General features: G+C 43.6%; 1 protein-coding gene across 2 annotated transcripts in view; it reads left to right on the top strand.

Annotated features, from left to right (window-relative positions):
- Positions 1-21,841, top strand: part of GALNTL6 (polypeptide N-acetylgalactosaminyltransferase like 6) — a 3,351,701-nt gene that overhangs the window by 2,988,903 nt on the left and 340,957 nt on the right. Inside the window, exon 11 of one of the 2 annotated variants that reach the window (XM_073656298.1) lies at positions 14,999-15,148. The exons of the other annotated variant lie outside the window; for it this stretch is intronic. Coding sequence (XP_073512399.1) covers positions 14,999-15,148 — 150 coding nt within the window. The remainder of the gene's footprint in view (positions 1-14,998; positions 15,149-21,841) is intronic. 2 annotated transcript variants of the gene reach the window in all.

The following is a 21,841-nucleotide window of genomic DNA, read 5'->3' as shown; positions in this document are numbered from 1 at the left end:
GTTTTTCAAGCATTTTTGTTGTGGAATTTTTGCAGTGTAAACACTTGTAAAACGCTTGGTAATCCTTCTCCCATGGTCCCCAATGTAAACCCGCAATTTCAATGCCCATGCTGCAGAATTTTCCGCAGCTTTTTTGACGTGCGGAAAATTCCGCAGCATGTCCATTATTTGTGCATTTACACATGCGGAATTGCCATCTTCAATGCATTAGAAAAACGCAAGGTAATTCCGCATGTGCAAAATGCTTCAAAAATGCGTGTCACATTCAGCACGCGTTTTTCTGGGCAAGAACAAGCAGAAATGAAGCTGAAATTTTCAGCCAATGCCGCTGTAATAATAATAATTATAGTAGTTGTACTCTGGGTCAATTTATGGCACTTTCTTGGTGTCTGCCCCTAATTTGATGTGTTTTGGCAGCTTTTGGGCCTGTTTGAAGGTGTTGTGTATGCGTTTGGTTTTTCACCCCATTGAATCCAAAGGCGTTCGGTAATGTTCGGCGAATATTCGACAAATAAATCGGCGAATATTGCAAATTCGATGATGGTAATCCGAACCGAACATTGAAACATTCGCTCATCTCTACTTACTACAGCACATGAATCTTTGGATTACTATTCACAGACTGAGACTGCCACTCCGATTTTCAATGTGCTTAAGCACTGCAGTAGTACACCACAATCAGATTAAGCCTATTGCTTAACTTATGTGAAATGAGCTTTATGCTCTGATCTTCTCTCCCTACACTGTAAATTTCCAATATGGGATTTGTTAGCAGGCCATCATCATTTAGAATCCCTTTGATTGTCCCTCCTGATTGACTATGCTATACCATAGGATGTGTTATCTGCAAAGCATTATGGGGAAGCACAGGCAGGTACGCCTGATATTATTAGCCCACTCTCTGAGTCTTCAGTAGTGTTGGAAATGACACCTGGCATTCTTTTCTTTTTCTTTTGCCATTCTAGCAAATTGAATTGCAAAGTGTTGAAAATTTGTGGGGACCTCTGAGTTTCAGGAAATTTGATTTGAAGTCTACCCTCCACAGATGAATCCAATTATCTCTAATTATAAACATTTATTTTTTTCTTCATCTTTTAAAAACAGACTGCACTAGATGTTTTCTTCCACTAGATGGCAGACTTTACCATCTGTTGTCTTACCTACTTTATTATTTTTTATTAGCATCAAAAACTCAGATATCACTTCGCTTAATCATACATTATATGTATTGGTCTGTATTTAAAGATAATTGTAAATCAATTATGGAAACCTTAAGGGTAACGCATAATTGAGAACACTAGAATAATAAAATGAAATTATTTCTACTGAAAAAAATAAATTAATAAAAGATTAAAACAAATGTTTAATTTTTATTGTACATATTAATAGTACACATGAAAATAAGCAACTTTTTAATATATTTTATTAGAGAAATCTACTTCTTTCTCTGCCAAAATTGATCAGTCATTATCAGAATGGGCAGCACGGTGGCTCAGTGGTTAGCACTGCAGTCTTGCAGTGCTGGGGTCCCTGGGTCAAATCCCACCAAGGACAATATCTACAAGGAGTTTTTATGTTCTCCCTGTGTTTGCGTGGGTTTTCCTCCCACACTGCAAAGACATACTGATTGGGAATCTAGATTGTGAGCCGCAATGGGGACAGCAATGATAATGTATGTAAAGCACTGTGGAATATGTTGGCGCTATATAAAAATAAAGATTATTATTATTAAAATCTCACTTCTGAGGTAAAAATCTATATTCAGTGAAGACAGACATTCCCATTTTTGAGATAAGAGATGGTAGATACTACTGAAAAGATTCTAGATCTAGAGAGGAGGGGTAGGAGGAGGGAGGAGCTCATGATCCTCCCTCCTCCCGTCTCTATAGAACTGTATCAGTAGCAACTGCCTTCTGAATACAGATTTTACCTCAGAAGTGAGAATTTTGATAATGACTGATAATTCTGGCAGAGAAAGAAGCAAATCGGTCTGATAAGATATATTACAAAGTTACTTATTTTCATGTGTACTGCTGATTTATGAAATAAAAATTAAAAACATGGTTACTCTTTTAACCCCAAGGGGGCTTTGGACTTTGGTACAAAGAAAACCCAGGTTGCTATGTCAACATGAAGATATAAACCAAGTTATACTGAATCTTTTACAACAATCCTATATAAAATGTAGATTTTTTATTCTCTATAGTATGCTGTCCACAGATTGGACAGCAAGTGCAATGTGACAGGTTCCCTCTAAAAAGGACCTTTTACCATTTTTTTTCTTTTTTTTTAAATTTTACCTCTCCATTACTGAAGTATTATCAATCAGAGTATTTGGACCCTAATGAGTTAATTTTCATTAATCCAAGTGGGTGTTACCAGATAGTTTTAACTGGTTTGTGTACTTCTCTCTATATGATGCTGACCTGTCACAAGCAGTCAGCAACACTCAAAGCTAAGAAGAACACATAATCACCATAACTTAGAACAAGTCTGTCTGTTTGTAAGATGTCAATGTATGGCCCTAATTATCTTGTCTAACCTCCTGCATGAATCAGTGTGAGGGGAAGGGCAGTGCAGCAGAGTTTAGCTGTGTCACATTGCAAACTCTTCCATCCAGCTCTCCACCTTTTATAGTACTTTCACATCTACTGTACCACCCCTCTCTCACACTGCCTGTCCGGAGATATTCAGTAATGACACTTACAGTGAGTCTGCTGTAACCATTCTGAAGTGCAATCCAGCTGTGATTAATTTTCTCACAGGAGCAGTCTGTCCTGGGCTCCTCTTGTGTGAGATGTAATGACAGCTTTCTCTGATCTCACTGCAGAGGGATTACAAATTGAGCACAACAGACATAACTTTGAATATTGACACTTTAAGCTCTCAGCTCAAGACAAACAGTGTGGGGAAAGGGGCAGTAAAGCAGAGTTGACCATGCTAATAAAGGAGGAAAGTTGATAGAAAAGTTTGTCATGTGTCAAAGCTAAACTTAGATTCACTGCCCTTCCACCCAAACTAACACATGCAGGAGGTTAGACCAGGAGATCAGTGCTGTAAAATTACATCTCGGAGACTGAGAAACCTGCTCTAAGCTATGGTAAGTTCTTTATTCCTTTGAGTGCTTCTGACTGCTTATGATTGGGCAATTTTACATATCAATTAGTAGAGAAAGGAGATTGATATTTCAGAGTAGACCATGTTGTTGTATAAAGGAACCAGTTCCAGAGTTCGATTGCAATGTTGTAGTTTTTATTTTTACGCATTTCAAGCTCGCTTTAATCTTTTTTTTCAAAAGCAAACTACATACAGCATACATACAACTACATACAGCAGTGTGGTCTACTCTGAAATGTAAATCTCCTTTCTCTACTAATCCATATGCAAATGAGTGTTTACCTAAAATTGCGGACAGGACTGAATCAACTGTAATATTCATGGGAAATTAATGGAGTTGTGACAATCACAACCTTTTCAGGTGAGCAACTCCATAAATCCCTTCTCATCTGTATCTTTCAATAGCATCCTATATGCACCTGTCTTCCCCTGTTCTTATTTCAAGGATTGGGCAATATCATACAGAGGGAATAAGTACACACACCCAATGAATAGTGTCTGATAACACCCACTTGGACTTAATGAAAATTTACTCATTAGCTACCAAATATTTTGATTGCTAATAGCTCCACAACTGAGGGTCGGAATAAAATAAAAATGTTTTATTCCTCTCTGCAGCCACTTTTACTTCATGTGTCTAGTTCAACATGAAAAAATTGTTGAAAAGTTCTCTTTAAAGCATGATGAAATAATGCAGGTATTTAAAAAATCTAAAATAGCATTTTATAAAAGCAGAAAACAAAACTTTCAAATGCAGAGTTGTGGTTCCAATAGAAAGTTAGCTATTTTTCTTAAAATAGTCAATGTAGATTAACTATATAGATTAGAATATTTCTGTTTGAAATTAGTATATTTTTATTAATTTATTAAGTTCTATTTTGGAATTGCTAATAGTGTTGAGTGAGCACTAAAATGCTCGGGTGCTCGAAGCTCGGGCCGAGCTCGCCGTGATAATCGGGTGCTCGACCCGAGTAACGAGCCCAATGTTAGTCCATGGGAGACCCGAGCATTTTAGCGGCAGCACCCCCGGCAGTCTTTTAAAAGCCTAACAAGTGCGCAAAACGATAGTGACAGTGCTCAAATGACATGGGGACAGCATGGGGATCGCCCCAGGAAGCATTTCTGACCCCCAGGTCACTGCTGTCAACAACGTGGTCAGAGGTATTAAGACACTTTTAAGGGCTCACAATAAAACATTCAAAAACAAAACTGAAAGTGCTTTCCTGTGAAATATGTTAAGGAAATTCCTTTCCAGGGTAAAGACTTGTGTATAATGTAAAATAAATAACAAAATAAAAAATACTCCTCCACACCTTGGGCTATGTTCACAAGTAGCATTTTTTATGCATTTTTGCACTTTTGTATTGCTTTCAACCGTGGCAAATGCATTCACCGGGAAATGTCATTTTAACATTTTACAACCTTATCTGGCAAAGTCCTGTGTGACACATGCATACAGTGCTGAAAATACATGGGAACAGCATGGGGAAGACCCCTTGAAGCATCTCTGACACCCAGGTCACTGCCTAAAAGTGTGCCCATCAGAAGTCATCCTTGCCGCATCAGAAGATGCAGACTTACAACTATCCCCGTGCAAGTCCTTCTCCCAGAGCAGTGTTCAATTGTACCTCCCCTATTCCTTGCAATGCAAGTGCAAGTATGCAGCCTGCTACCCACCCACACCCAGGCTGCAATACCATACTGCTTGCTTGCACTTGAAATTGGGCCTTTTAGGCATGTGGAGGCGGAAACTGGCCACCACGTCATGGCTGCGTTGGCAGCCTGGTATCCATACTCAGTCCCCAGCTGCCTGGCGGCCGGGTCTTCGCACTCGGTCCCCAGCCGCCAGGGGGCGGCTGGGTGTCCATACTCGGTCCCCAGCCGCTCCGCAGCCGGGTGTCCACAGACGGTCCCCAGCCGCCTGGGGGCTTGCTGTCCATAAACGGTCCCCAGTCGCCCCTATTTCCCCTGTCAACTCCCCCCCCCACACTTTTCTTAGCCCGGCCTGCTTTATGGCAGCATTGGACGGGCCCACCAGAGAACCAGACTCCTCCGGTGCACCCTGACTTCTCCATCAGGGGAGTTGAGAGTGCCAAGGTGAGGAGCATGATGATGATGATAGAAGTTAGCAACTGCTTTGTTTTCTTGGAATGCAAGCGTAAGTGTCGAGCCAGCCACCCACCCACCCCCAGGCTGCAATAACATACTACTAGGTTGCACTTGAAATGGGGCCTTTTAGATTGGAGGAGGCCGAAGCTGGCCATTACCTCATGGCTGCTTCGGCAGCGAGGTATCCATACTCAGTCCCCAGCCGCCCCTATTTGTCCCGGTGTGCCTTATACATAAGATTAAGCGCGCATACAAAAACATTACCTGTGCCCTCCCCAGTGCATTTAGTGGGAAGGACAGCCTATTCCACTGTAGTGTGTGCATGCCAAACCCCTGTTCATGGTACATGTGAAGATGCCTCCCACCCTGCACCTATCGTTGCAGACTTGCAACTATCCCCGTTCAAGTCCTTGTCCCAGGGCAGTGGTCAATTGTACTTCTCCCATTCCTTGCAATGCAAGCGCAAGTATGAAGCCTGACACCCACCCACCCCCAGGCTGCAATATCATACTGCTTGCTTGCACTTGAAATTGGGCCTTTTAGGCATGTGAAGGCGGAATCTGGCCACCACGTCATGGCTGCGTTGGCGGCCTGGTATCCATACTCAGTCTCCAGCCGCCCAGCGGCCAGGGGTCCACACTCGGTCCCCAGCCGTCCCGCGGCCGGGTGTCCACACACAGTCCCCAGCCGCCTGGGGGCGGCCGGGTGTCCATAAATGGTCCCCAGCCGCCCCTATTTCTCCTGTCAACTTCCCCCCACACACTTTTCTTAGCCCGGCCTGCTTTAGGGCTGCATTGGACGAGCCCACCAGAGAACCAGACTCCTCCGGTGTGCCCTGGCTTCTCCATCAGGGGAGTTGAGAGTGCCAAGGTGAGGAGCATGATGATGATGATAGAAGTTAGCATCTGCTTTGTTTTCTTGGAATGCAAGCGCATGTATGTAGTAGCGGCAAGGCCTGAGGTGGTCAGCGTTTTGGCGCATATCCTACCTCCTGCGAGGATTGCTGGATGTTTTCCTGCTACTATCCCAATTCTATGACTCCCAATAAAGCAAATCTTCAGGTGATAAATGATGGATGAGGTGGTGGGAAAGGAGAAAGAACAGGAGGAACAGGGACCATTCACATCAATATCAGGCCAGTCAACCACATATGTCTTGTAGGATATGTTTCTGTTACAAAAGGAGCGGTTCGGCTACACAGTTATAGGGCATACAGTGAGTGCAATGCCTACCAAAAATTTCGAGGCACTCCAATGCCCCTTGGAAATGACATGGAGGTCAGAGGGCTGTAACTAAACCTTTTTTTCCATTTATAGCAACTGGGTCTCCTGTACACTGTTGGCCTAAGCAGTGAATGGAAGGCTTTCCAAAAAATATGAGGAACTGCAGTGCCCCTTGAAACAGACGTGGATTACAGCATAATAAAAACCTTCTACCCATTATTTAGAAGTGGGTCTCCCTTAGTTTTCGCCTTTGCATTGAAAAGCAAAAGCTGACTAAAATTAGAAAGAAATGCAATGCCCGATGGAAGAGTCGTGGAGGTTAAAGGTAATTAAAAACAACATTTCAATGCCCCTTGGAAGAGCTGTGGAGTTCAGAGTGGCTTAAGAAGACGCTTTTAATGCTGATTTGAAGAGACATGGAGGTCACCGTAGCTTAACAAGATGGTTTGAATGCCCCTTGGAAGAGACGTGGAGGTCCCAGTAGCTTAATAAGATGGTTTTAATGCCCCTTGGAAAAGTGGTGGAGGTCACAGTAGCTTAACAAGACGGTTTGAATGCCCCTTGGAAAAGTAGTGGAGGTCGCAGTAGCTTAACAAGATGGTTTGAAAGCCCTTGGTAGAGATGTGGAGGTCCCAGTAGCTTAAAAAGAAGGTTTGAATGCCCCTCAGAAGAGACGTGGAGGTCCCAGTAGCTTAACAAGATGGTTTTAATGCCCTTTGGAATAGTGGTTGAGGTCACAGTAGCTTAACAAGATGGTTTGAATGCCCCTTGGAAGAGACGTGGAGGTCAAAGAAGCATAACAAGACGGTTTTAATGCCCCTTGGAAAAGTGGTGGAGGTCACAGTAGCTTAACAAGACACTTTTAATGCCCCTCAGAAGAGACGTGGAGGTCCCAGTAACTTAACAAGACGGTTTTGATTCCCCTTGGTAAAGTGGTGGAGGTCACAGTAGCTTAACAAGACGGTTTGAATGCCCCTTGGAAAAGTGGTGGAGGTCGCAGTAGCTTAACAAGACAGTTTGAATGCCCCTTGGAAGAGACGTGGAGGTCCCAGTAGCTTAACAAGATGGTTTGAATGCCCCTTGGAAAAGACGTGGGGGTCCCAGTAGCTTAACAAGACGGTTTTAATGCCCCTTGGAAAAGTGGTGGAGGTCACAGTAGCTTAACATGACGCTTTTAATGCCCCTCAGAAGAGACGTGGAGGTCACAGTAGCTTATCAAGATGGTTTTAATGCCCCTTGGAAATGTAATGGAGGTCACAGTAGCTTAACAAGACGCTTTTAATGCCCCTCAGAAGAGAAGTGGAGGTCCCAGTAGCTAAACAAGATGGTTTTAATGCCCCTTGTAAAAGTGGTGGAGGTCACAGTAGCTTAACAAGACAGTTTTAATGCCCCTTACAAGTGCTATACAGTATAGCATCTTAAAAATATTAGTCCCTTTATTAGGGAGTGGGTCTCCCACAGTCTTTGCTTATGCCTTCCAAGCAAAAGCTGCCAAAAATTAGGACGGAGGAACTTGCAATGCCCCTTACAAGAGCCATGCAGTACAGCAGGTTACAAACATTATTCCCATTATTGGGGAGTGGGTCTCCCATAGTCTTTGCTTATGCCTTCCAAGCAAAAGCTGAAAAAAATTAGGATGGAGAAACTTGCTCTGCCCCTTACAAGAGCCATGCAGTACAGCAGGTTACAAACATTATTCCCATTATTGGGGAGTGGGTCTCCCATAGTCTATGCTTATGCCTACCAAGCAAAATCTGCCAAAAATTAGGATGGAGGGAATTGCATTGCCCCTTACAAGAACCATGCAGTACAGCATATTACAAACATTATTCCCTTTATTGGGGAGTGGGTCTCCCATAGTCTTTGCTTATGCCTTCCAAGCAAAAGCTGACAAAAATTAGGAGGAAATGCAATGCCCGTTCGAAAAGTCGTGGAGGTTAGAGTTAATTAAAAGCAACATTTCAATGCCCCTTAAAAAAGTGGTGGAGGTCACAGTAGCTTAACAAGACGCTTTTAATGCCCCACAGAAGAGGCGTGGAGGTCCCAGTAGCTTAACAAGATGGTTTGAATGCCACTTGGAAAAGGGGAGGAGGTCGCAGTTGCTTAACAAGATGCTTTTAATGCCCCTCAGAAGAGACGTGGAGGTCACAGTAGCTTAACAAGATGCTTTTAAAGCCCCTCAGAAGAGACGTGGAGGTCCCAGTAGCTTAACAAGATGGTTTGAATGCCCCTTGGAAAAGTGGTGGAGGTCGCAGTAGCTTAACAAGACAGTTTGAATGCCCCTTGGAAGAGACGTGGAAGTCCCAGTAGCTTAACAAGACTGTTTGAATGCCCATTGGAGAAGTGGTGGAGGTCGCAGTAGCTTAACAAGATGGTTTCAATGCCCCTTGGAATAGACGTGGAGGTCCCAGTTGCTTAACAAGACGGTTTTAATGCCCCTTCAAAGAATGGTGCAGGTTGCAGTGGAATAAAAAAATTTGAAAGCCCCTTGGTAAAGTGGTGGAGGTCACAGTAGCTTAACAAGACGGTTTTAATGCCCCTTACAAGAGCCATACAGTACAGCATCTTAAAAATATTATTCCCATTATTGGGGAGTGGGTTTCCCACAGTCTATTTGTATGCCTTCCAAGCAAAAGCTGAGAAAAATAAGGACGGAGGAACTTTCAATAATGGCAACACGGACCATGGTCACCCTGGTGGTATAGTTGTTGTGGAGGCTGAGGATAAGGAGAAGAACATAAAACAGCCGAAATGAGGAAGTGTATACCCATGTGTGGGTCTGAAGCGGTGCATATGAATACACCTCCCAAAATAACACAGTGGATTTGACTTTATATTACTCTGCTGTCATTTGGTGGTGGTGAGAAGTCTGGCCCAATCCAGCCCCTGTTCATTTTGATAAGGGTCAGCTTGTCAGCATTGTCAGTTGACAGGCAAGTGCCCTTATCAGTTATAATTCCCCCAGCGGCACTAAAAACACACTCCGATAACAGGCTAGCGGCAGGGCAGGCCAGGACCTCCAAGGCATACAGAGCGATTTCATTCCAAGTGTTCAGCTTGGATACCCTAATAATTAAAAGGCACAGAGGAATCATGGACGACGCTGCTACGATGGGCAAGGTTCTCCTTCACCATCTTTTGAAACTTTCCACTCCTTGTAAGAGTACCCCGCGCCTCAGGGTCTGTCCGAAGGGAGGGTCTGAGAATACTGTCCCAGAATTTTGACAGTGTTCCCCTGCCTCTGCTGGATTGGAGTTGCGTCTCTCTCGCATGCACACCTTGGTTGGGCAACGAACTGTGACCTCTGCCGCTAGCGTGTTCAGATGGGAATTTTTTAACAGTTCTGCAGCAAGGGCCTTCTGGTACTGCCCCATTTTTGTAGACCTCTCCACCTCAGGAATAAGAGAGTGAAAGTTCTCCTTGTAACGGGGGTCTAAAAGTGTCACCAACCAGTAATGACTGTCACCCAACATATTGACAACGCGAGGGTCACGGTTAAGGCTGCGTAACATAAAGTCAGTCATGCGTGCCAGACTGGTAACGGGCAAGACTTCCGTGTCCTCACCAAGATGATGACTGACCACGCTCTCCTCCTCCTCCTCCCCCTTGTCCTCAGGCCACCCACGCTGAACCGACGGTATGACAGTTGTACAGGTGCGTGAAATGTGCGAATTTAGGACTGTGGCCTGTGGGGCGTTGGCTGCAAATTTCCGCTTTCTTTCAAAGGTCTGGGATATAGACAATTGAACACTGCGGTAGGACGTGGACGTGGACGTTGATGCTGTTTCTTGAGAAACTGCCAAAGCAAGTGAAGACTGAGAGGAGGGCGCATCTTTGCATGCAGTATGGACAGGGGATTGCCTTGCACACACAGCAGGGGGTTCTATTGCATGCACAACAGCGGAAGAAGCAGTGGTGACACCCGCTGACACTGATCATGGACCCTGGGGTTCACCCCACAAAGTCGGGTGCTTTGCTGCCATGTGCTTGATCATGCTGGTGGTGGTCAGGCTGGTAGATTTGTCACCCCTGCTGATGCTGGCATGGCAGGTGGTACAAATGGCCTTTTAGGGGTTATCAGCAGAGTCTTTAAAAAAATTCCAGGAAGAATTACAGGTTGTACTGGCAACGTCCCTCGTGTTGGTGTTACGGGGAACTGCTGCCTGCCTACTGTATGTGGCCACCACACTGCTTCTTCCTGCCTGTTGGGGTACTCTGCCTCCCTCACCCTGTGTGCTACTGGCCTCGCTCTGCATGTCCTTCTGCCACGTTGCGTCAGTTAATAGATCATCCACCACCTCCTCCTCTTCCACTTGCACACCACGATCCTCCTCCTCACTTCCTGGCAATTCTGTCTCATCATCGTCCACCTCTTGTGACAAATTGCCAGCGTCAACTTCCTGTGGCCGTGGCTGGTCAAATATTTGATCATCGCTACATGGGATCTCCTCTTCCACCACATCAAGCGGAGCAGGCGAGGGGCACAAATCTGGAAATGGACCAGTGAACAGTTCATCAGAGTGTCCAAGTGTGGGATCAGTTGCTGTCTGACGACACTCAGCATGGTGGGAGGAAGGAGCATCAGGGTGAGGAGGAGTATGCGGTCGAGACTCACGGCAACTAAGAGTTGACCGTGTGGAAGACAAACCGGAGGTTGTGGTGCCCAGGTAACTGGAATTATTATCTGCTATCCAATTAATAACCTGTTCACACTGATCAGTTCGCAATACTGGTGTTGTTCTGTGCTTCCCTAGTAATTCGGTCAAGAAGTGGGAGAGAGAAGATGTGGCTGTTGGTTGTGGCACATTTTCACCTTGGCCACGGCCCCGTCCTCTGCACGCACCATCACCAGCAAGTCCAGTTCCACGTCCCTTGCCACGTGCCTTGCCCATTGTAAAGGAAGTAAAATAGCTTACACTCGCACTATCAATGGAAAAAGGGTAAAAAAAAGTAGATTAGAACCATGGAAGTGGAAAACCATGGTTCTATTTCTCTGGCCTACACCCGACTGTTTTAAACAATCTGAACAATTAGGGAGAAACTATTACTGTTTTTCTTTACGGAAAAAATACTAAAAGCTGAATAATAGAGATTTTTACCGTGGAATGGCAAAACCACAGTTATTGTTTACTGGGGTATACCAGACAATTTTAAAGATATATTTGCGGCTGAACAGTGAGCGACACACTCAAACTGTTTTTTTTTAGGTAAAAATGGCCCAAAAGTGGATAATACAGAGGTTTGAACCGTGGAACTGCAAAACCACACTTCTATTTCTCGGGCCTACACCATACTATTTTCAACAGATATATTTGTGTCTGAACAATCTGGAGACACTACTTTTTTCTTTACAGCAAAAAATGCCAAAAGCAGGATAATACAGAGATTTGAACAATGGAACTGCAAAACCACACTTCTGTTTCTCAGGCCTACACCAGACTATTTTCAACAGATATATTTGTGTCTGAAAAATCAGGGAGACACTATTAGCTTTACTTTACGGCAAAAAATGCCAAAAGCAGGATAATACAGAGATTTGACCAGTGGAACTGCAAAACCACACTTCTATTTCTCGGGCCTACATCAGACTATTTTCAACAGATATATTTGTGTCTGAACAATCAGGAGACACTACCGTTTTTCTTTACGGCAAAAAATGGCAAAAGCACGATAATACAGAGATTTGACCCGTGGAACTGCAAAACCACACTTCTATTTCTCGGGCCTACACCAGACTATTTTCAACAGATATATTTGTGTCTGAAAAATCAGGGAGACACTATTAGTTTTTCTTTACGGCAAAAAATGCCAAAAGCAGGATAATAGAGGTTTTTTACCGTGGAACAGCAAAACCACAGTTATAATTTACTGGTGTATACCAGACTTTTTTAAATATATATATTTGCGGCTGAACAGTGAGCGACACACTCAAACTGTTTTTTTTTAGATATAAATTGCCCTAAAGCAGGATAATACAGAGAGGTGAGAACTGTGGAACTGCAAAACCACACTTCTGTTTCTCTGGCCTACACCAGACTATTTTCAACATATATATTTGTGTCTGAAAAATCAGGCAGACACTATTAGTTTTTTTTTTACGGCTAAAAATGCCAAAAGCAGGATAACACAGAGATTTGACCCGTGGAACTGCAAAACCTCTCTTCTATTTCTCGTGGCCTACGCCAGACTATTTTCAACAGATATATTTGTGTCTGAAAAATCAGAGACACACATTTTTTTGAGGGGGGGGGACTCCAAAAGATTAATAAGACGAGTATTTGTACAGTTTGAAGGAGGAGAAAAAAAAAGAGGATTTAGATGATATCTGGGATGGATATTAGTCCTGAGAAGGACAGTTTGTTTGATCTGGCAGCCTTTACAGACCCTGCACTAACTATTTCGCAGTATATATCTATCGCTAAATCAGCAGCGCTGCTCCTACACTGTCTGATCCCAGCCGTCTGTGTCCAAGATGGTGGCGCCCGGTTTTAAATACTCGAGGTGACGCTGTGCGGCCAGCCAATCAATGTAATTCCCACAACCAACCTGGCTGCGGCATAACAGTGACTGGTTGGCAATCCCTGCATGTTCATTGGCTCTGTAAAGAGCGCCAAATATGCAGGGCGGAGACCCGAGTTCCCGCCCGAGTAACCCGGAAATGCTCGGTGCTCGCCGAACATCCCGAGTAGCGTGATGCTCGGGCGAGTACCGAGCAGTGTCGAGCATGCTCGCTCAACACTAATTGCTAAATATTTTTTACAAAAATTCAATCAATTGCCAAAATTTAAACTCAAGTTCAAGGAGGACCTGGATGCCTTTCATAAAAAAAAGAAATATTTCAGATTATTGAACTGAATTATGGGTACTAGATTCTGTGATGGGACATTGATCCGGGGAACTATTCTGATTGCCAAATATGAAGTCTGGAAGGAATTGTTCCTCTAATATGTAGCAATTAGCATTTGTCGTATCCCCATGTTTGCTTTTCTCTGGGTCAAAATGTTAGATTAAAGGTTGAACTCAATTGACTTATGCCTATTTTCAGCATTAAAGCTATGAAAACATAAGTGTGTCCATTTCTAATAATAGCTAATGATTATCTAATTTGTATATAATCTCTTTATTATTAGTTCATCATGCACTAGAATGCTACACTAAAATTGCAATATATTCATTAATGATCTAGTGGAAGGGTTGCATAGTAAAATAGCAATATTTGCAGATGATACTAAACTTTGTAAAGTAGTTAATACAGATGAGGATAGGGCACAGCTACAGGAGGATTTAGATAAATTGGGGAGTTGGGCCAAAAAATGGCAAATGGGGTTCAATGCCGATAAATGTAAGGTCATGCACATGGGAAAGAAAAACAGCAGTCACCCATACATATTAAATGGGAAACCGTTGGGGAAATCTGACATGGAGAAGGACCTGGGCGTCTTGGTTAACAGCAAATTAAATTGGAGTGCCCAGTGTAAGGCAGCAGCTGCGAAGGCAAATAGAGTCATGGCATGCATCAGAAGAGGAATAGGGGCATATGATGAGAACATTGTTCTTCCTCTGTATAAAGCGCTGGTAAGGCCGCACTTAGAATATTGTGCACAGTTCTGGGCTCCGGTGCTCAGGAAAGACATATTGGAGCTAGAGAGGGTACAAAGGAGGGCGACTAAGGTAATAAAGGGAATGGAGGGACTAGAATACCCAGAGAGGTTGTCAAAATTATGCCTATTTACGTTGGAAAAGAGAAGGCTTAGGGGAGACCTCATAAACATGTATAAATACATCAGGGGGCAGTACAGCAATCTCTCCCATGACCTGTTTATACCAAGGATGGTGACAAAGATGAGGGGGCACACCATGCGTCTGGAGGAAAGGTGGTTCCTGCACCAGCATAGAAGGGGATTCTTTACGGTCAAAGCCGTGAGACTCTGGAACTCTCTGGGAGAGGAAGTGGTGATGTCCAACTCACTTAATGAGTACAAGAGAGGCCTGGACGCCTTTCTTGAGAACAATAAAATTACATCTTATGCTTAGTGATAGTTAATTAATCCAGGGATTTAATCTGACTGCCAGATTGGAGTCGGGAAGTGAATTTTTCCTCAATGATGCAAATTGGTCTATACCGCATGGTTTTTTTTTGCCTTCCCCTGGATCAACGCTGCAGAATAGCTGCAGTGCACAAGAAATAGGTTGAACTGGATGGACGCTTGTCTTTTTTCGGCCTTATAAACTATGTAACTATGTTTTTGTTTTGGGCTTCTAATGAACTCTATATACTCATACATGATGTTCATTAAAATTAATTTTTGTTGTAGAGATTAACATCCTGTTCTACTTCATTTTATTTTTACTAAAAATAAATTCATCTTGCTCATATACTTTGATTAAAGATTATTTAGTTGAGTAAGTCTCAGTCAACAGAGATATAATATGCTAACAATGATAAGCTCAGTTATTCCCAATTTCATAAAATCTAAGTAACCACTGGCACAATGTTAACAGCAGTTTATTGTTTTCATTTTTTAATTTTATATGATGTTATTCCTCAGCTTTTTACATTTGGCTGGAGAGAGGATATACGCCCCGGGGAACCACTCCACACAAGGAAGTTCTGCTTCGATGCTATTTCCCGTAATAGTCAAGTCACCCTTTATGACTGTCATGGAATGAAGGGTAATCAGCATTGGAGCTATAGAAAGGTAAAGTAAAATGCATGAATAATGCTAAATACTTAGAGAAAAATATTAGTAAAAATAATATACCAAATGAATGCATAGAGATCCAAACATAGAAGGGAACAATTCGGTGGAGCAAACAGAATACATGACATGAAAATTTCTATTTGTAAAAAAAACAAAAAACAAAACTAAAAATGTAACAAATATACAGTATTCTTGGAAATACATGTGCGAATATTATGTATTATTAATCAATAGAGACTAGAGATGAGCGTTGTTCAACTCGAACTGTTCGCCAATCTCAAATTCGAGCTGTTTTCGGCAGTATTCGAGTCGTTCGACGAACTCGAATGATTTGCAAAAAATTCGGCTGTTCGAGGTTATGTTCGATAACTGTTCGTACAACAAAAGCGTAACTGGATTTTTTCACAGTAATACTGTTACTTAGTCTCCTTCAGAGACACTGTGGAGCGCAGGCAATGTCTCTGAAGGGTGACAAGCTGGATGGCAGCGTTCTGCTACCATCCAGCCTGCCTTCATCAATGCCGTCCCAGTGTGGGAAAATTCTCCTGCTTAAGCGGTGACGTCGTTTGCCGGCACTGCATGCGCAGGAGAATTCTCCCATGCTGTCAGTGACGTGCATGAGATGAGCTGAGTTCATTGGACATGAACTCGGCTCATCTGGATGCTGTCCCAGCGAGACACTGAGGATCTTCACTGAGGAGCTTCTCAGTGTCTGCGGCATGGCAAGCTGGATGGCAGCTTACTGCTGTGATCCAGCCTGTCATGTCAATGTAGCAGAGCTGAAGCCGTCCTGGGAACCATGGAAAGGTAAGGATGAGGTTGGTTTATTATTTTACTTTTATTGCAGAAGACATTGACTTCAGCTGGAATGGGCATGACAGTAAGTAGAGTTTAATTTAGAACATTAAAGAATTGTGTCTTTATTTCAATTAAAGGACTTTATTCTGGGTGTTTGTGTTTTATTTAACTTTCACTATGGGGTTAGTAATGGGGGCGTCTTATAGACGCCTCTCCATTAGTAACCTGGGCTTGATGTCAGCTGGCATTGTAAGCTGACATCAACCCCAGACCTATTACCCCACTGGCACCGCTACAGCACTACAGGGCTGTGGGAAGAGCGAGGCTAAGCGCCAGAATTGGAGCATCCATTTGATGCGCCATTTCTGGGGCGGCTGACGGCTGGTGTTTCTAGCCTGGGAGGGGGCCAATAACCATGGCACCCTCCCCTCCCTGGGCTATTAATATCAGCCCTCAGCTGTCTGCCTTGCCTTTGCTAGCTAATAAAATAGGGGGGACTAAACATCTTTTTTTTTTAAGGGTCCCCCATTTTAATAGCTAGTAAAGGCTAGGTATTCATCTGGGGGCTGATATTAGTAGCCTGGAAAGCTCCGTGGGTATTACCCCCTTCCCAGGCTTCAAACATCTGCCTCAGCCGTCTACTTAACCTCTGCTAGAGACTAAAATTACGGGGAACCCCACGCCAATTTTTTTTAATAAATCCTTTACTTTAACACTAAATGACAAGTACAGTAGCCAACACTGTCACTGTACTTATTAAATATGTGACTGACATGTTTCTCTCTATCTAATCTATGTGTGATGCTCTATTCTTTCTGTTCTAAATTGTCGGTACCGGTGTATGCCGCTGCTGAATTGCCGGTTTTTCATGTTTCACTGTGAGCACTGTTCCCATCGATTTGGGCAACCACTGTAATGCCACAACCACCATGGCTGTGGCATTACAGTGAGTGGCAGACAATCCCTCCATGATTGGTCCTCTAAATAGCGCCAGACATGCAGGACGAGGACCCGAGCTCCTGCCCGAGCATCTCGAAAGTACTCGGCGAGCTCCGAGCATCTCGAGTACTGAGATGCTCGGGCGAGTACAGAGCAGTGGCGAGCATGCTCGCTCATCACTAATTAACAGTATCACTGTGAAAAAATGTAGTTACGCTTTTGGTGCATGAACAGTTATCGAACATAACCTCCAACAGCCAAATTTTTTGCAAATCGTTCGAGTTCGTCGAACGACTCGAACACCGCCCAAAACAGCTCGAATTTGAGATTGGCGAACAGTTCGAGTCGAACACCACTCAGCTCTAGTAGTAAGTAACCGTTCTGCCCCCTCAATGTCTGTTTTGGCCATTAGTGTGCCCCTTCCCAACTTCTTGACCCGCCTGATTGCCTTGTCAAAGGAGGTACAGTATAAACTACTGTACTTGGTTCCGCTTCGATGTTGTCGTTTACTGACCTGCCCCTTAGATATGACAAATGGTGGATTAGTCCGAATGTATTGGGTTCGGTTTTTGGCACGACTCCCAACGGGGATACCACTACGTCTTGTAAGGAAAGTGTTCTGAATGAAACCGCCATTCTACCTAATGATATTTATTTTTTTAATTTTCTTGTCACGACATCTGGGTATTGGTAGGCTGATTTTAGATTTTTACTCCAGCCTTTCTTGATTTTAGAAGGGCATGACAAGCCTATATCTGTGTCTCCTCCTCCTTTTACTCCTCCACCTCTTTTCTTTTCGCATGACTATATGTACTTGTCACTTTTCCATATGTTAGTTGTGTCTTCTGAGCAGTTTGTCAGCTTTTGGACACCTTTGAAGGTGTTTTCTATGTGTTACTATGTGTTTTTGTTTGCCTGCCATTGGTTTTAACGGTGTTCAACGGTGTTCGACGGTGTTCGAAGAACCGTTCGGCGAACATGCCTGTGTTCACCGAACCGAACCCGAAAACTACGGGGGTGGCTCAACACTAATAGAGACATGCAGCAAAAATGCAGCAAAAACTCAGCAAGAGAGCATGCTTTGCCTGTGGAAAAAAGCACTGAAAAAATGCAAAGTACGCATAGACTAATGAACCCGCAGTGCTAGCTTCAGCAGCCTTGACCAATCCGAGTTGGTATGTGACAGCACAGCAGAGAAGATACAATATATGCATACATTATGACTCAGGAGAATGACTGTATGCATGTATATATATATTTTTGCATAATTGCCACACCTATGAGTATTTGTGCACCTGCACATTAATTTTATACAAAAAGTGTTATGTTCTGCTACCAGAGCTAAGGAAAGAGAGGAGATCTGTCCCTACGATAGAACTCAGCTTAATCCCTACGATGTAACAGGGGACCTGATCCTGCGATCAGACCTGCTAAAGTCCTAAGCTAGTCTGTACGGAGACCTATAGATGTGGGGAAGAAATCCCTACAAGTACTAAGGACTGGGAGGAAAATGGGACACCTCCTAACAGAAATAGTAGCAGACAGACGAACAAACAAAATATATAGAACAAAGAGGTCCGTAGACCAAGCAAACTAACAGAGTTAGATACAGAGCACAGGCTAGCTAGAAAGTAGTTAAACAATGAAGTCCAGCAAAGCCAGAAGGGCGGAGCAGGCTTAAATAGGCCAACAAGGTCATGTGACCAGCAAAGGAAAAAAAACCTAAGAGCAAGGTTCTAACAGTACCCTCCCTTCTAAGAGGATCCTCCGGATCCCCTAGGACCAGGCTTATCAGGAAATCTCCTGTGAAACGCTCTGATAAGTCTGGACGCGGAAACATCATCCGACCTCACCCAAGAGTTATCCTCGGGTCCGAAACCTTTCCAGGCCACAAGATACTGCAAACTACCTCTATACAGTCTAGAGTAAAGGATGCGAGAAATTTCATATTCCCCGTCCTCCACCACGGAGGAACAGAGGCAGAGGCGTCACAATCCGATACAACAGCTTTTTTCAACAGAGAGACATGAAATACCGGATTAATTCTCCAGGAGGTAGGAACCTCCAACCTAACAGCAGATTGGTTGACAACCTGAAGCACCTTAAAGGGCCCTACAAACTTGGGACCCAATTTCTTAGAAGGAATCCTCAACCGCAGATTCCTAGAGGACAACCAAACCATGTCACCAACAGCGAACAAAACCTCCTGTCTTTTCCTATCAAAGTAGTCCTTAGATTTTCTGTTGGCCTCCTGAAGATTACCACGCACATCCGTCCAAACTCTCTCCAAATCACCGGAAAAATTCTCCTCCTCAGGCACGGCAGATCCCAACTTGGAGAACGACCCAAACGACGGATGTCTCCCAGAACAACAAAAAAAAGGCGAACAACCAGCAGAAGAAGATGTATGATTGTTCAGAGCAAATTCAGCAAGTGGCAGAAACTCAGACCACCCCTCTTGATTGTCTGCCACAAAACAACGCAAGAACTGCTCAACATCCTGGTTTTTCCTTTCTGTCTGGCCATTAGATTCAGGATGATATCCGGACGAGAACGATAAATGAACTCCCAACCTGTCACAAAAGGCACGCCAAAAACGAGCCACGAACTGAGGACCCCTATCAGAAACAATGTCAGTAGGAACGCCATGAAGTCTGACAATTTCCTTGACAAAGGCCTTAGCGAGAGTTTTAGCGCAGGGCAGTTTGACGAAGGGAAACAAGTGACACATCTTGCTAAAACGGTCCACGACCACCCAGATGACAGTAAAACCCTCAGAGGGGGGAAGGTCAGTTATAAAGTCCATAGCCAAATGTGTCCAAGGAGCACTGGGAACCTCCAAAGGACAAAGCAACCCCGCAGCAGGAGTATATGAGGACTTAGATCTAGCACATATAGTACATTGACGCACCCACTTAATGACTTCCTTCTGCCATCCAGGCCACCAAAAACTGCGACCCACCAGTCTCTTGGTCTCAGAGATTCTGGGATGACCTGCCAACCGAGATTCGTGACACTCAACAAACAAATCTCTCCTAAAGGTCCCAGGCACAAACAACCTCCCATGAGGAGTGTTAGATGGGGCATTCTCCTGTGCTTTAAGAATCTCATCTTCCAAAACGGAGTCCAAAGCAGCTATCACAACACCTTCTTGTAAAATGTTCTCCTCTTTCTCAGCACCGACTATGGGAGAAAAACTGCGAGACAAGGCATCCGCCTTAACATTCTTAGTACCAGGGATGTAAGTAACGGAGAAATTAAACCGCGAGAAATACAGTGCCCACCTAGCCTGACGGGCATTCAGGCACTTGGCAGCATCAAGATATATCAGATTTTTATGATCCGTAAGAACCTGAATGGGAAATTCCGCACCTTCCAAGAAGTGACACCAGTGTTCAAATGCGAGTTTAATAGCCAATAATTCCCGATTACCAATATCGTAATTCAGTTCAGTCTCCGAAAATTTTTTTGAAAAAAGGCACAGGGATGTAATCCATCCCCGTTATCCTGAGACAATACTGCGCCAACCCCCACAGAGGAAGCATCAACCTCAACCAAAAACGGCTTAGTCACATCAGGCTGCATAAGGATGGGAGCAGAGGTGAACCTCTCCTTGAGATACACAAAAGCTTCAATGGCCTCAGAAGACCACTGAACCGCATCAGCACCTTTCCTGGTGAGATCGGTCAGAGGTTTGACAATACTAGAAAAATTTTTTATGAATTTTCTGTAATAATTGGCGAAACCTAAAAACCTCTGTATCGATTTCAAACCAATAGGCCTAGGCCATTCCTGTACAGCTTGAACTTTAACCGGGTCAATCTCAAAACCTTCGCTGGAGATAATGTAACCCAAAAAACTAATTCTCTGTACAGCGAACTCACATTTCTCCAGCTTAGCAAAAAGCGAATTGTCCATTAATAACTGTAATACCTCACGTACGCTCCGCCAATGAGACTCCAGATCCGGCGAATAAATCAAAATGTCATCCAAATACACAACCACATTTTTGCCGATCAAAGGTCTAAGGATGTCATTAATAAGATTCTGAAAAAATGCAGGAGCATTAGTAAGACCAAAAGGCATAACCAGATTCTCAAAATGACCCACAGGAGTGTTAAAAGCAGTCTTCCATTCGTCACCCTCCTTCATGCGCAACAGATTGTATGCCCCCTTAAGGTCAATTTTAGAGAACCACTTGGCCCCCATTAACTGGTTAAACAGATCAGGAATCAATGGCAGTGGGTAAGGATTGCGTACAGTAATTTTGTTAATCTCACGAAAATCCAGACAAGGACGTAAACCGCCATCCTTTTTTTTTACAAAAAAAAATCCAACCGCCACAGGAGACTTAGAGGGCCTAATGTGACCGGCGGCCAAACTTCTCTTTATGTATTCCTCCAAAGCCTTCCTCTCAGGAATAGTAAGGTTAAATAAACGACTTTTAGGAAGAGTCACTCCAGGGACAAATTCAATAGTACAATCATAGTCTCTATGTGGAGGCAAAACCTGCGATTCCTTCTCAGAAAAAACTCTCCAAAAATCCTGAATAGGAACAGGCAATTCTCCCCTATCCAAAGCTGCAATACGCCCGTTACAACACTTGTCATAACATTTATGGCTCCAGGATTTAATTTCACTGGTAGACCAATCCAGTACAGGATTGTGAAATTTTAACCAGGGCAATCCCAATATTACTGGAGAAGGCAAGTTATTCAAAACTACCAAATCCAATTTCTCGTGGTGAACCCCATTAACAGTGAGAGGAAATTCACAGACCTTGAGAGTAATATTCTTCAAAGGGGAACCATCCACCGAAACCACAGCAATGGGGGATGATAAAGGTTCGGGTTTTAAATTGAGTCTTTCCAAGAATCCCCCATCAATAACATTCAGAGTAGACCCACAATCAACAAACACCCGAAATTCCATTAATTTTTCCTGAGCAATCGT

This window comes from Phyllobates terribilis, unplaced genomic scaffold (assembly GCF_046119375.1).
Source record: "Phyllobates terribilis strain yellow unplaced genomic scaffold, ASM4611937v1 Scaffold_1__5_contigs__length_1240528914, whole genome shotgun sequence".
Classification (NCBI taxonomy): Eukaryota; Metazoa; Chordata; class Amphibia; order Anura; family Dendrobatidae; genus Phyllobates; species Phyllobates terribilis.
The sequence above is the reverse complement of the archived record's forward strand: the minus strand, read 5'-3'. Positions and strand labels throughout refer to the sequence as shown.